This window comes from Thermobia domestica, chromosome 8 (genome assembly GCF_964235325.1).
Source record: "Thermobia domestica chromosome 8, izTheDome1.hap1.1, whole genome shotgun sequence".
Classification (NCBI taxonomy): domain Eukaryota; kingdom Metazoa; phylum Arthropoda; class Insecta; order Zygentoma; family Lepismatidae; genus Thermobia; species Thermobia domestica.
In genome coordinates, this window is record NC_137461.1 from 253,659,605 (window position 1) to 253,676,734 (window position 17,130).

The following is a 17,130-nucleotide window of genomic DNA, read 5'->3' on the forward strand; positions in this document are numbered from 1 at the left end:
CCGACACTTCTAGCATACACATTTTCATCATGCAGAATGCAGTGATAAGATATAATCAATTTGTTTCCAATGAACTCATGTCCGAAATCATCCCTTGTAAATGTGAGCTGCTGTCCTCATAGTTTATTCAGACGAAATTGTCCTTACATTTCTGCAATCGGGACACGAGGTTAGTTTCGTAATATTTCTTTATATTGAATTCTTTCGTAAGAGATAACTATTCGTTACAAAGTAAACAACAGGCATATCTTCCACATTCACAAAATAAAATAAGTAATAATAATAATAATAGTACATGTTCGTCCATTTGTCGTGAAAACACTACGTTTGTCTGAAATCGACACGTGCTACTTGTTTAGTGTGGACACGCCTTGAAGTCTCTTTCAATGGTTCGTTTTTTTTATTATTATTATTTTTTATTTTAAATAATTCATTGTTTCAGAACATGTTTCAGTGTGCCACAGTTTGAGCCAGCGGGTCTCATACGGCCGCGGGTTGAAGATCATTGATATCTTCCAAGATTAACGTCATTTTTCTCCGTAATTTGTCAGCGTACGGTGGTGACTTATTACTTATTCCGTTTGTTTGATGCTTAAATTTCATATAATTTCAACAATTTTCCCGTAAATTTTGTGATGTGGGTGCCACCTGTGGAACTTAACCCGAGGCGGAGAGAAAAACCATCTCCATATATACTTCAGAACTTTGAAACTATAATCTTAATGTGAATAGAATTACTTTCTCCAACTAGGTTTCTCAGTACATGTCTAATTTCAGATATGAGCCTTTCTATCTCAAATCAACCAAAGTAAAAGCATTTTAAAAATTCATAGTCTCAGATTTTGCCTTTTTGTACATCGAATAATTATTTCCCAAAATAAAACTTTTCCAGCCCTCATCGTTAATTAGTAATTAATTATGCAGCTTCAAGGTCAAGATTCGAAAATGGTTGATTTCGCATTTTATTATTTATTTCAATAACCATACGAGCTATGAAGCTAAAAATTTGCATCCGCATGTAACTTTGCCTGTAGATTTCAAATCCGCAATCAAAACTAATGAATATCGTATAGGTGTAGAGTTATATCAGCATTTATGGTCCCAAGTTCAGGCCCCGGAATGAGCATGTGATGAAAGTTGTACATGTGTGAAATTTTAGCACAAGGTTAAGAAATACGTATATTTCATGTGAACCAAATTTGGTTTTAGGTATTTAAACCTAAGGCCTCCAAAATTTCTGAATATGTCTTTTGCCCCGTAACGAGCTTCTGAAATAATGATATAGGCTATTTGATACTGCATAACTTTTATTACAACTCTTCCACACAGTAGCCTACAATTATTCCAAAAAGTATCAATTGGCTTATCTACTAAACATCATCATTGTACAATGTATCAATGTTTACTGAAATTCTTAAATAAGTCGTTAATTTTATTAACAGTCTCATGTGACACACTATATGATCTTCCACTAGCTGTGATAGAAATTTGATCTGTTGCGTCATTAAGAATGTGATCGGCTGGCACCCATACGATGTCGTTGGTTCCAGGCCAGTGAAAAGTAGAAGCGTTCCCTGCAGGGTATAAGAACTTTGTGTTGTAGTCCTGATATTCCTCCGAATATTCCAGCACTATCCCAATCCACCATTTGCAGCCATAGACACAAGCTACTAATTTTTCTGGATCCAAGACTTTAATTCTGATGTCTTCTGTTTTAAAAATTATTTCATTGTCAGGAATAAAAGCATTATTATTTCTTGTTCCAGGTATTGTTTTCACAGGGAAAAGCCTATTTTCTTGAGTCGTGCTATACTGCTGGATATCCTCAGTTGATACAATATATATATATATATATATATATATATATATATATATATATATATATATATATATATATATATATATATATATATATATATATATATAATGGATGTGATATTGTCCACAGGCCATTTATTATAAAACTGCTGTGCATTTAACATTTGGTTCGCAGTTGTTTTCTGTAAACTCGCACGAATAACTAATCGCTTTGTTGTTCCACTTATGCCATCGCGAATACTTTTACCATTAAAGTGGCAAAGAAATTGATCTGATTTGCGTATACAAATGTTCTTAAAAGTTCTACAATTTTTATATTGAGCCCCAGATTCATTACTGAAATATATGACATGCTTAAGGAATGGTAACTCCGTTTTTAACTTTGCCAAGAACACTGCTAAGAATTTATGTACAGCCACACTGTCTTGTTTCAAATAGTCACTGATTACGCAATAACTTCTGAAGAAGTTCAGCTGGTTATTTTGCATGAGATAAACTCCAAAGGGATACAAAGTCACTTGATCGTTAGAGCAGTGGTACTCTTGAACATCATTCTGTACAATAAATGAAAAATGTTCAGCAAAGTCCAAAACTACAAGTGCTGTATCACTATTTAAGTTTTCTTTTGTCTGACGAAATAAGGCTGCTTGTGATTTGGAGTTAAAATGGTGAGTGGTTAAAGCTTCAATCTGTTTTGTGAATAGCACACAATTTTGCCCATCAAGGATTTGTAATTGAAGTTTTCTTGTGGTATCTGAAAAATGCAGGTCAAAAGTTTCACATTTTGGTAGTAGGAGCACACACAAACATTGTGCATTTCAGCTGTTCCCGCAGTCGCGCACAAGGGAGGACGTTTTTGATATAAAGTTGAAAATCCAACTTTGATTTCTGGGTATCGCCGACAGAATTCAATGTAGATTTCTCGTAGATTGGATGAAAGCAGCCGTTTCCGTTTTCGGATAAGGGTGCCATTAATGACAATACTTTTGTAATCCTTAATTCCTGGGCACAGACGAGAGATTTCATCATCTTCATACAAACTTTTTTTTTTTTTTTCAATTGCAGGTGAGATAGGATGCCCTTTTTTGTTGCAAGGCATGGCTAGAATTCCTTGCACTTTTTTTTTTTTTTTTTTTTTTTTTTCATTTCGTGGAGTGATAACCTTCCAATGCTGTTCTGGGTGATTTCCGTGGTTCATCAACATGAAATATCCATATGAAGAAATAGCCATGTGTTAATCCCTTGCAAATTAATTAATACTGAAAATTTTACTACATATTATAAGTTTTATTTTGGCCCTAGGATCAAATACCCAAAACCAAATTTGGTTCACATGTGCTAAAATTTCACACATGTACAACTTTCACCAGATGCTCATTCCATAGCCCAAACGTAGGATCATAAATGCTGATATAACTCTACCTATACAATATTCATTAGTTCTGATTGCTGATCTGAAATCTACAGGCAAAATTACATGTGGATGCAAATTTTTAGCTTCATAGCTCTTATAGTTATTGTAATAAACAATAAAATGCAAAATGAGCTGTTTTTGTCATGGCGTTGAAGCTAATTGCTTAATTTATTACTAATTTACTATGAGAGCTGGAAAAGTTTTATTTTGGCAAATAGCTATTCTGAAACATGTTTTTCAATGTACAAAATATTATCAAAATGTGAGACCATGAATTTTTCGTCATTAATTAAATTGAAATAGAGTGATTCATATGGTTTAAAATATGTATTTATCATGAATTAATCTCAGAAAAGAATACCATTAAAAAGAAAATATTTTGGAATCACGCATAAACTGATTTTATTGGCGCTTGATATAATACCTAACAGTGTTGAACTGTAATCGAAAAAGAAAGCAATGCAACTACATTCTCTTTATTTTTGTGGTATTTACTCGCCTATTAGTGAAAACAGATTATAAAATGTTTTTCTCCATATATCAGCTAATTACAAATCGAAAACACTTCTTTAAAAAGAAAATTACTAAGGGGAACGAAGTCTTCTCTTCTGATAATTACAAATGCGCAAATCACTTCTTCGCAATACTGTAACTCAAAGGTTACAAATTTAAAGAAGAAAATTACCAAAAATATATTTCCTCAATACTACACTTGGATAATAATTATTCACACAAAAACGAAAAAGAATTGCATTGAAAAGGACATCAGGAGACCCCCGAATTCTTCTTGCGAAAGAGAGAGAAGCATTTTTGATACGGATTCATCGTGCTAACAGCAAGGTTCGTCTATGGCCTTATCCCTCAAAAACGAAAGTGATAATCTGCCACCTCCAGTTTCATCCCCCATAGTAGTTTGGAAATTGTTTACGCCTACTGCTCTATTGCCAGATTACAAACTGTAAAGAAGAACAAGATTTGCACAATATTCTACGCACTTTTGTCTATTTTTCCACGTAAGCACCACATCTGTTGGGGTAATTGTCCCATGCCCGCTGCGTAGAAGGCGACTGGCTGATACGGAACTGACAACGACCAACGCTCTGCGCTTCTGTGTCGTCCTGCTAGAAACTTCTTCAATCGATAGTAATTAATAGGGGCAAAGCCTGGAGTGTAGGGAGATGCTCCATAATCTCTCGCCCTCAAGAGTGAAGTTTGGTGATGGTTCTGTTCGCCACGTGCAATTTTGCGTTGTCATGGAGAAAACCACGTCAACATCCCGAACACCCTGACACTTTTTCCAAATGGCTGCTCACAGATGGGAGTATGTGTGACAGTAGCGTTCTGCGTTGATAGTTTCACTTCTTGGCAGGAAATTCGATAGAAATAATTCCCGATAGTCCCAAAAGAATGTGAGCATCAATTTACTGGTCGATGGTGTTCAGAATTTCTTCTGTATTCGTGAGCAGGGATGTTTCCACACCGTACTCTGATATTTTGACTCTGAAGTGTAATGCAGTATCCATGTTTCACCAGTGGCAGACTGTCGCCTTCCTCGACGTAATGCTACTAATAGTTTAGTTATATGACCATTCGCTTGCTCTTGCTGATATTAGAAGCTTAGAAATTTACTGACATAGTACCTTTCGGTATCCCAATGAATCGTGGATAGTATCGTGCCATAGAAACTGTCAAACTCCTAGCAGGGTCCTTCAGATGAACACGTTGATACGCGTTCACCATTTCGTCAATACTCCTAATGTTGTCCAGTGTCAGTGGAGAACGAGGTCGACTTGATTGTTCATTGTCGTGACCTTTTCTCATCTATTTTGGAACTCCTTGCACCACCATTGCACACTCCGCACTGCTAATGATTTGTCTCCATACACCGTCTCAATTTTACAATGGATATCTGTGGCTGTGTACCCCTTGCACCATAGAGAACGAATAAAACTTCGCTGTTCATATGGTGTGGACATCCTGAGCACTCCAGTCGTCTTTGACAACTGGTAACTGCACCATGTAATGAAAGAAGTCGAAAGTTAAGCTGGGGCATTCCAAGAAAAGTCTACCGCATCACCCGTATATCTCGATTTTGTATCAAAATCTGTTACTTACTAAAAATAAATAAATATAGGCCCAAAGACATCTCGATTATTTCTCGTAGAAGACTATAAGTAACGATGAGATAAAACGATATACAATCACACTTCAGAAATGTAGCCTTTGTTGGGTATGGTGTTGGGACGTTTAGGTTTTCGATTTGGTTTTATCTTTAGATTTTGCAGATATTTTCTAATATTTGGTGGGTTTAAAGTAAAAGTTCTAAGTTTTATTCTACAGAAGTAATTAAACTGACACATGATTATAACTATTAATTTACACTCAAGAAAATGTCTGATATTTATTAATGCCAAAATTTCCAGTGGAATTGCCACTTTCATCGTCAGGTTATCTGTTTACATAAACATACACACTACTGTTTCATCACATCTCATAATGGTTCCCATTATATAATTAAAAATAATTTCTGTTATGGTTGCGCTTACTGTAACATTGTCAATAAACTACTATGATAGTTTCTAGCAGTTTTAATAGCTTCCAGTAAATCAGTGTTCTTGTCACAATTATTTATTGAGGCTTCGGTTGTATTGTGAAAAATTTACCTTTGTAGTTCTGTTCATTGCTAGCGTGCTGAAAGACTAAACGCATAGTAAAAATCGTTGCCTCAGTGGGTAGTTGTTAATAACTCAAGGATCTTTAGATACGTAATACTTACTTGCCACTTTTACAGATGGTTCGAAATACGAGGTATGCCAATAAACAAAACGGACACATGCTGTAATCCTTTAATGAAAAAGTCAGACAATTCAAATATGGTCCCCTCTTCAATTCCTACGCCGCTCTGTGCGAATTTTCCACTGTTGGAAGCAGTGCTGCAGCTCACTTCGTGATGTGTTGTTTTAAGAGTTATGTCGCTTTTTCTTTCACCGCATGCACAGAGTCGAATCTGATTCCTTTGACTTAGCTTTCAGAAAGAGAAAAAAGTCACACGATGCTAGCCCGGCGAGTATGGTGGACGTTCCATCGCTGGTATATTTTTCGCGCAAATACCTTTTCACAGATCTCACGTTGTATACAGGCGCGTTGTCCTGATGAGGGATTTATGAGGCATTTTTCCACATTTCTGGTCTCCTTTACACACGACCACGGAGGCTCTTCAAAACATTTTTGTAATAAGCCTGATTGATAATATGACTTCAGGCACCTAATCAATGTAGCTATCCCCCGGATATCAAAAATAAAAGTGCCATTGTTTTGCATTTGTACGTTCTAATGCATAGATACTTCAACCTAGGGGCTTGGTGGCTATTCCAATGCACGAATTATCGCCTAGTCTCTGGCTCAAAATGAAAAATTCAAGTTTCATCACACGTAATTATGTTTTGGAGGAAATCAGGTTCATTTTGAATGTTGTCAAGAATGTCAGCACAGTAATTCACTCGATGTTGGTTTTGCTCGAGTGTGAGAATTTTTGGCACTACTTGAGTAGCACTTTTTTGTGTCCAGATTGTCGAGCAAAGTCTTGTCTAGAAATTTCCTTATTGATGTTGATAAATTTAATAACTGTGCAAATGCTCAAGCGGCGGTCTTCTTGACGAATTTTACCGATTTTCTTCACATTTTTGTGAGTTTTCAGTGGAAGGACTGTCTCCGACTTCTTCCCTGTCGTTACACTTCTTATACCAGTCAAGGCTTCAATGCGAAATGAACACTGATCACCATAATTGTTAACAAATTGTAAGTTTCGGTTGCGGATTTTCCCAATGTTATGAGAAATGATATTTACACGTTGTTCCAGTTTAGCACTTACCATGATTCCAACGATCTCTCACACCCAATCTGCTTCTAGCGGTGGTTACATTCAGACTAACCGCTGTCCGTGCGTGAAACCTTATGTATGAGTCTTACAAGTCAACTGCACTGTCATTCTCTTCGTCAGCGACGTGATCTGAAATGAGAAAAAGTCAGCCTCGTTTCCTTATTGCCATACCTCGTAACCAATGCGTCGTGCTTGAAAAATTTTGCTCTGTTCTACCATTTTGAACTTGTTATAAGAATTGTTTAGTACGTGTAATGCAGATTTCACTACAGTAAAGCTTCCATTTCCATTTACAATTGCTGATTCCGTTTTGTACCATTGCATTGTTAGAATCTCATTGTGTTACAAACGCAATTGTTTTTTCTTCTTCAATTCATGGTTTATTAATGTATGTTACAGGGATCGCGTGCCGAACAGGAGCGTCTGCTTCGAATCTCTACTACGCTATATGTAGGGAATCTCTCGTTCTACACAACAGAAGAACAGATCTACGAATTGTTCTCTAAGTGTGGTGATGTTAAACGAATTATCATGGGACTTGATAAGTTCAAGAAGACGCCATGTGGATTTTGTTTTGTCGAGTATCCTTTGAAAAACAATATTTTGCTATGTATGAAGTGATTGTTTTTTGTGTATGTGGGTGTATATGTATGTATGTGAAAATAGAGCTCATTAATATTTGTGCAACGTGTCCTGCTTAAATAAAGTGTAATAAAATCAGCAATCTCAATTCGTTCACTTACAGTTCAGTAAGTAATGCACGAATCCAAAGGTTTCCTTTAGGTGCCTGTGTCGCATTACAAACTATGCTTATGGGCGTGAGATATGTTGAACATTTCTCACGCCCATACTTATGAGTCTTGGCTTATATTTTACGGTGCTTATGAGTTTTTTTACGCGTTGGTAGTGAATGATGTAAGTTTGGGAGAGGTTCTTATCCTTTCATTTGCCGCTATGTCTCCGGATTATTTTATTTTATTTTTGTAAGATTTTTAGAAGTATCCTAAACACTAGCGCATGATACCTACAGCCACCCACCCCTCCTGATGCTGTCGATAATGAGGTGCCTATTATGCTTTTAAGCGTATTGAGGGAAAACAGAATATTGGTTGTATATTATTCATATCACTAACGACGCGTGAATTGAGGTACTAGGTGTTAAATGATATGATATGACTCTTCAGTTACTGTATGAGAGAACCAAATTATATTTGTGAAAAAAAAAAGAAACGCTATTGCCTTAAATTATGGAGTTACCTTTTCCTCTGTTATACTTTCAAGAGACAGCCTGTATTCAAGATAATTTATTTTGCAGTGAATAGTAGAAGAATATACATTATATCCAGAGATTTTCTAATTTGAAAATACGTACAGGTAGGTTATGTTTGTATCTTGATAGATATATTTTATTGTACATCTGTTGCGGTGTACAACATATTTAGGAGGCCATGATGGCGCAATGATAGAGCGCTTCCCTCTGATACGTGGGGTCCTAGTTCGATCCCGGGACAATCTCTTTCTTTACTGTTTATGAACCACCTTTTTAAGTGCTGTAATGAAGGTTGCAGAGTAAACAGCGCTGAAATAATTTGCAACAGAAATCAAAATAGAGGTGAGTTTGTGATTTTGTATTGTCTTAAGCGAAGAAGCTCTTTCTTATCAATATATTTGAGTTGGAAAAATTGGCTTCTCGTAATAAATTGCGTACGAGCGTCCCTTCTGTGTAGGTAGTCCTGCCATGGACATACAAGGGCTGGACAAAAGTTCAGATATTTGTTTAAATTTCAGTTTACGCATCGGTTCCGCCGTATATTGAAACAGAAACTTTAATAATTGCGGGATAGTATGTTTATTCTGAAATTTTGAGATCTATAAATGTGGTAGAGATAATTTTCGAATTATGCTTCCCCCATAAAAATGACTTTATTCTTAGAAACATGTAACGAAGTTGACTTAAATTGGAAATAAATTTTAAGTAATAAAATATTACTTTCAGATAATTAATTCTACTTTTTCGAGTAGTTTTTCATTTATGTATTTATTTATTTATTTTATGAACATTATCAGTTTTACAGCACGAAACTGCAAGCCATTCGTGGAATGAATAGATTACAAGAGTCCAGTGAACCACGATCTTCCTTTCTCTTTATAGATGATCTACTTACTTTTATTCTTGATTTTTTAATATTTTGTGTGTGTGTGTGTGTGTGTGTGTGTTTTATAGTGCGAACTGTAATATGGAACAAACTCTTGTTTTTTCCATCCAAATTGATATTTTCAAACCCAAATTTTCTAACTAGAGCGGTGAATATATTTTCCTCCAATAAGCTTTTTTTCCGAACCTATGCGTTTGTAACATATCGACAAATATAATTCGTTGTAACAATACGAGTAGCACTGAGTGCAAGGTGTTAAGGAACTTCTACTTAATTCTTCCAAAGTTAGTTAAGTTCTTACAGAGTTTTAATTTTTGAGCACATTTTCTGTGAAAACAAATATTCAGCACGCAGTTCCATATTCGATTGGGGCTATTTGAATAAAGAGGTAGTGGAATCAGTATGAATAGTCATAGTTCTGGATCAGCACATGACTCGATGCGTGCTAACCTAGTTGGATGAACACTGTCTTTGAAGTCCTTCCTTAAATCTATCATTGAAGCCGTAACCCATCATAAGATGCAATTCATGCCAAGGCGAAGTAACTGGCATGCAAAATATGCATATTTAGGCCGATACATACGACCTTGCACCTAGGAACATTCCATATCGGATCAATCGTCTGTTTGACCGCACCATTTGATAAGGTAAGTAATTGTGTGGTGGCGTGTTTTGAGATAATCAAAGTCAAGGCTATAGTGAATGACATTGAAACTGTAGTGAATCATAAGAAGGTCATGTAGGGTATCATTGGAAAGGTCTGTTAATTATTATCTAATTGGTGTTGCAATTTTTGCTGTACTCCAGTTAGGGAAAAGGTTACGACCATTTGTAAATTATGTGTGTGTGCCATTTTTTAAGGACAATTTTAATTTTTTTATGTCAGTATCTTATTTATTTATAATAGATTTCAGATACAGCACTAGGCCATTTTAACATTTTGATAATTGACTGGATAATTTTCATAATAAAACTCGGAGAATTGGCATAATTGCTTACCTTCTGATATATATGTCCATATCAAATTTAATGAAAATAAAAAGTGGTGTGGTCTTTTTTACTACTACATGAAATGTCTCACTATTTACTTAACTTTGGTTTAGCAACTAATAGCGATTTTCAAGTTTGTTTTTGCAAAGTTCAAAAACGTCAAAAAAAGCTATTCTTCCCAACATAATTAAAACATATAGTGAATGTTTTTGTAATTATCTGGCTTTATATTTTATCACACATTTAGGACTTTATTTCGAGACTCACGGTAATCTATACCCGAAAATTTTTCCATTCACCTCTATTAGATTTTAATCTAGATTCCTTTATCTCAATGTATGCCTTTAGTATTCAGACCTCTAAACCTATAGTCCTTATTCGTCCTTAACTTCAATCCCAGATATTATATTCGTCACGATGCAGAAAATGCTATGAGATATATCAATGGAACAAGACTGGATGATAGAATCATTCGAACGGATTGGGATGCAGGGTTTGTGGAAGGACGCCAGTACGGAAGAGGCAAGACTGGAGGACAGGTAAGTTTGATGTGTGCATATGTCGTTTGCAGTAATACGGAAATAGTAACGTGTGTTTTTTAATGATGAAGTAACTGATATCTTCATAAGAAGTAACCTATATCTTTTTCCCCGTTTTTTCTTTCAAGTACAAGGTAACCAAAAAAGTTCTTGCCATTCTAGAACAGTGATAAACGAAGAGCAATATCAGTAGACAAGTAATCTTCGTCAGCATCCATCACCTTTTGGCATCGTTCCTTCAGCTGCACCATACCCTGGTGATAATATTCGGCGGTTGTGAATGCAAAGAAGTCCGTCAATGCGTTCTACAGGTCTCCCTTATTTGCGAAGGATCTTCTACGGAAGTGGTTGTCGAGGGAATGAAACAAACGCAAGGTCCGATGAATATGGTGTATATCAGTCTCAGGTAACTGACGGGTCTCCTGGGTCTTCTTTGCCACATGTGGCTTGGCATTGTTGTGCATTAACAGCAAGCACATCCTTGCGATTCACCAATGACGATCTGACCAGCTGGAGGGAACTTGTAGTGCACCCTTTGACGACAATTACACCACACAGAGAGCATAACTTCCATGTTTTTGAGGTGTGAGGAACGGGGTCACGTGGTGACAAATGTCTGGTACTCTTGGGAGTGTAATAGAGGACTCACTTTTCGTCACCAGTGAGCAAGCGATCAGAAACGGGTGTGTTCAGATACCGAGGTGTTTCTTGTTCCGACAATGTGTAGGGTATCCACTTGCTTAACTTGTATGACATCTCTATTCTATACAGGTGCAGTCGGACTGTTTCAGCGGAAACATGGAACCTTTCTGCAAGTTCATCACAGGTTAGACCACTGTCCTCATCGAGGTTGCTTTCAGAGCGTCGGTAATCGAACACATGTGGTCCTCCACTGAGAAGTTCATCCGAAAAGCTCACATCTCCCGAACGGAATTTCTGGACTTGTTCGTGGCATTCTCCCCAAATGGCTTTACATATATATATATATATATATATATATATATATATATATATATATATATATATATATAAAGCACACGCGAACAAACTGCTTTGATACCTCCATTTCTCGTCGACACTGACGAGCTGTGACTGCTATATGTGCCCAACACAAGCCTGTATTACTGAAAGTAGATAGTCAGACTAACTCCCGATCGCTTTGCAGGTACGTGCGTTATTTCGTTTCCTCTCTATGAGCGCATGGTTAATGAGACATCAAAAACGGCAAGAACTTTTTTTGGTTAGATTGTAAAATGATGAAAGTTGATCTACGAAGTACATGTAATGCAATTTCTTAGTCACCCTGAAGTTCTAGATAGCGTAATAGAGACGTCAGTGGAAGGGAAAGCCACTTCAAAACTATAAAATTATCAAATTTTAATAGCTCCAAATACATATAATCACAAACTTGTAGTGGTGACCCCGCGTAGTGTAGTCGCCAACGCTCTTCCTGTTTGTGCGAGTGGTTCCGGGTTCGATTCCCTGTGTGGATACCCAGTTTTCCTCATTCACACAAGGCAGATGCCGGGATGGTACCTAATATAATGGTTCCAGTCCGCTTCCTTACATCTTCCTCCCTAATGGCCATAGATACCGAAAGCCCAGAAATCTAAATTCCTGTTCCTAACTTTTAGCATCGTGACTAATCAGATGATTGGTAAATACTACTACAAGTTTACCAACGATCCTATACTTCAGTATTAGAAGGTAATAGAATATTAGAAGGTTTCTAAGGAATTTTGAGTCTTACACTTTCCTTCTATACTCCTTCGTATACTACCGTTGTATAGTAATTTAGGAAGTCTACAAAGTTACTTTTTTTCTCTCTCTCTCTTTCTCTGAGATTGTATACTTGGTGTTTATTCATATTCTCTTGATGGTAAAGCAAAATATTTTCGAAAATTGATTTGCAGGTAATCCGACTTATAATGATTTGAACATTGTTCAGAGTTGGAGGGGAAAAAGTTACAATGACGAATGTAGAAGATAGTAAGAAAGAGCGTTTTAATTTTCCAGAAGTTGTTAAATGAACTTTTATATTCCAACACTTATACCATTATGTAGATTTATGTATGGATTGTGCGAGTCTAAACTCCAGTTTGTATTTTGCTAATGCTTTCTTCTTTATTGTTTTAACTTTCTTTTGGGGGCACAATACCTTGGCGGTAGAGCGCTTACCTCTGCTGCGTGGAGGAGGGGGGGTCTGATTTGACCTCCGACCAGGTAAATTTGTGGTGGATAGCATCGTGCCTGTGGGTCTTCTCGAGGACACTTCCGTTTCCTGTCACATTATCATTCCACCAATTATTTCATCATCATTCACTTGCTTTAATCATTCGTTTTCCTTTGGCTAAAGGACATAATCGAGGGACGTTAAACTGAGATATTTCATTTTAAAAAGAAATTCTGTTGTATGTTGAATGGTGCTTGACAACTTTTCTCCTTCCAGTTATATTTCGAGTCATATTCTATTCATTTCGACAATTGTTGGTCGAATTGAACCGATATGGCATACATGTAGTAAATTAAGATCTCATACAAACTTGTCAGGTGTAACAATTGAAAATAAGCTTTACTACATTGAAGAAATGCCCAAATGTACACTCGTTCATAGCCAATACTATACTGAGTTGAATAAGGTAAGCTATAGTAAACAGTGTTTACACAACACTTCATCGACCATCTCTGGTTTCAACGTTTTTTGCCGTAAAACTAAAACCGTAACAAATAGAGAAAAAAAATTTTGTAACATTTGTCAGCGTCTCAAGATTTCATATCATGAGTATCTACAACACTACCCAAACCAGAAGTGTTTCAAATTAGCCATTTCCGGTTTCAACATTTACCACTGTAGAACAGTAATGGTAATAGCGAGAAGCTTTACTTGCAAACGATGTAGCGTCTGAAGAAAACATATCATTAAAAGACATAATACTCTACCAAAACCAGAAATAGTTGAAATGTACTAGTACTTCCAGTTTCAATATTGATTTCCATACAGAAAAAATATATTAAGAAACATTGTTACTGCAGTCGACTCAGGGTCCCAAGAGTTAAGTTCCATCTCCTATTGTTAAGCCTCTATTCTAACTGAAAGTGGTAGAAATCAACTATTTACGGTTTCAACGTTGATCTCTTCATATAACAAAAGTAGTAATAGATAGAGAGAAGCGGTTTTTGCAATCGATTCAACACACCACCACCTGCAGCAACATACTGAAACCGGAAGTGGTTGAAATTTACTAGAGCTTTCAGTTTCAATACCTACTTTCGTGAGCAAAAACCGTAAGATATATCGAAAAGCAGTGTCTTGATAGAAATTGAGCGTCTCAAGAATGATTTTTATCTGTGTGTTCAAACCGAAAGAGGTGAAAATTTACGATTTTTAGTTAGAACATTGATCGCATAATGGATAAAACGGAAATAGATAGCGAAGGAAGTTTATATAGATTCAGTACCGCAAGAATAAGTTTCACCTCAAATTTTATTGCTCTATTGCAATAAAAGGTGATATACATCAGTTAGCCCTTCTGGTTTCAATATTAATGTCCATTGAGCAAAAACAGTAAGGGATAGCGAGTAATGGCTTTTTTAAATAAAGAATCAGCATCCTGTTAACAGATTCTGTCTTTGATCTTATTCCCCTGTTCAACTAGCTATAGACGTCCTACTGCAAGTTTAAGTATTGAATTCGCGTACTTTGAAAGTTTACCATAGTTCTACATTGTGAAGCGAAACTCATTTGTTTAAATTAATGACACATAAACCAGTATCGTATACCGTGATTTTTTTTTCTTTTTCTTTATTGTCTTAAAGCGTGAAGAACCTCGTATTGTATGGTTGGTAATAATTTTGAAGGTGCTAGTGTTGTTATTCCAACTTCCGTCTGAAATGCGTGTCTGAGTTTAATTTCTATTCTTTTTGTTTGAAGGGAAAGTCTCATGTATCAAAACTATAATAACCCATAGTTTGTCATTTCTGTTTTTTCTTATGAATGTTTTGAAAAACCTGATGTTCAACCATCTTTGTATTAGAAAATGTTACGCAAAATTCCACATTGGAATCTACATATGCATGTACGTGTATTTTTGTGCATTTGATACCTGTGTAATTAATTGCCATTTATGGTTCCTAGTTTTCATTTATTCTGTTATCCGGTTTTGAAAATGTTGCCCTTTGAAGGCACTGAAGATTTAACTATTCAGATGAGCAATTTCTGGGTTTATTTAGAAGACACTAGTTGCGAATGTCTTGATGGATACCATAGATGTCTTGGTAAGATTTTTCTAAATTTATCAGAGTCGTGGCTCATGCGAGAAGCTTTTTACTTGTAATTGGAGTAATTGGATTAATAACTTCACCGATAAAATTGAAATAATTAAGTTTTCCGTAAATGTGTTTATTTCAGGTGCGAGATGAATATCGAACAGATTATGATGGTGGAAGAGGTGGTTATGGCAAGATAATCCAACAGAAAATTGGTACAGTGGCCACAGACAACAGCATGGTTTTTGCAAGATGATAAGTGCTAAATAAGACCGTGAAGAAACAGAAGACTGTGTACTTTATGAATGTGTAAAGTAGTGTTTGGTGAATCATGATCGTGACATTTTCATTTCATTCATCCATTTCTTGTGTGGCAACTTGAAGTATGGATTACAAGAGACAAGTAGACTTTTGATTGGTTTCAATAGTCGTAGACTTTTTTTTTCCTGTATTCTTTCAGCGTAAGATGGATAGTGCTGGTAGTTTAAGATGGAAACTATTTATATTGACAGTTGTAGAAGAAGAAAAAATATTTCGAACGAAAAATTGATTTAGTAGAAGTGAATACTAAATGGATTTGAATGCTTTTCTTCTTTTTTCAGAAATATTAGAATTCAGAAAGGCTAAGTTATAACTAATCATTAATTGTCATACATCCATCCCCCACCTCATATAATTATTATTGGCGTGTAAGTAGAATGTTACCATTTATCATCTTAAGAAAGTTGTGCCGAAATGTGTAAAAATTTACGTTCAACATATTCAAATAATATCCTACGATAAATCAAACGAATAATCATTCCAGTGCAAATATTCGGTTATTTATGGAGAATAGAGTTTAGTCTTTTCCAATTTCGTATTTTAAAATTTCTGGTTAAATTCAGGCGTTGTACTTCAATTGAGTTCGGTGCTTTTTTCATTCAAAGTTTCATGATGTGTAAATGGTATTTGAAAATCTGTAATGATGTTTTGATCAGCTTGTTGATTTTTAAAAATACCATTTCACATGAAATACATGTTCTTTTCATACTTTATCTAAGTGTATTATTTATTTTTCCTTAAGTAGAGAAAGATGATTTATTCAGTTCATTTTGTCTTCTAGTTTCAATAATGTCAAATACTGATTGTGTTGTATATTTTACACCAAACGTTTCTCGATGATGTAACATTGTTTCTTTGTGCATCATTTTCAATACTGTCAAACGTAAAGAGATGAGTAAATAAGTGATAGTATTTTAAATTATTACCTTTTTGGATCAAAAGATCCAATATAACTATTTCAATCAAAAGTTTTCTTCTAGGCCTTATATCTTGAGAACTACATATAGTGTAGCCAAACCCAAACTGTCAGTTAACTCAGTATGATGTGCTTATTCTGTAGAAAATACGAAAACTCGATTTAGGGGCTATTCAAAAATTTTGTAGCTCCTGATCCAAAAACTGATTATTGGCCGAGATCACAATCTTTTGATCCATTTTTTGGTTCCTAACATTCTTGTTTTACAATACTAGAATTACGAAATAATACTTGAAGAGATCAAATAGGTTTATTGCTGTATTGGCGATGCACCTAGGAGGCCGGGAACCGGGTTTTGATTTTCCGTTACTCCAACAGATATCTGTTTGAGATTGAAAACCAGTAGTACAGGGTTACTATAAGTGATACATCAGATTGCTTTCCAAGTATTACACGTGCAATAGTGGTTGATCCATAAAAAGAAGCGGAAGCTTTCTAAGTTGATCATACACTATGAATGTTCTGTATATTTCTCGTTGGTCAGACGTGAAACTGATATTTGAGTCCAGACCATATATTTTGAGCATTCACGTGTTAATGTAATTGTCATCATAGCAACATTCCCTAAGCTTTACCAGTGTTGTTGGTAACGGAGGTACTTACTCGTGGTCCTTAACGTACTCCCAAAGGAAGTTACAAGAGCGTTGGAAAAGAGACCTGATTTGCTATGTGAATATAAGTTGTAATACAACAGGTAGTTACTTGTATCAAAGAAAAAGAAAAGAAAAGAAAGAAAAATATTAATTATTCCTTATATAAATTTATGTCCT

The 17,130-nt window shown here is 35.6% G+C and overlaps 1 protein-coding gene across 1 annotated transcript in view; it reads left to right on the plus strand.

The window, feature by feature from the left end:
* Cbp20 (cap binding protein 20) overlaps positions 1-16,097 on the plus strand; it is a 28,900-nt gene extending 12,803 nt beyond the window's left edge. The window contains exons 2-4 of the mRNA XM_081769635.1: positions 7,512-7,693; positions 10,659-10,797; positions 15,206-16,097. Coding sequence (XP_081625761.1) covers positions 7,512-7,693; positions 10,659-10,797; positions 15,206-15,319 — 435 coding nt within the window. The 3' untranslated portion in view covers positions 15,320-16,097. The remainder of the gene's footprint in view (positions 1-7,511; positions 7,694-10,658; positions 10,798-15,205) is intronic.
* Positions 16,098-17,130: the final 1,033 nt, after the last annotated feature.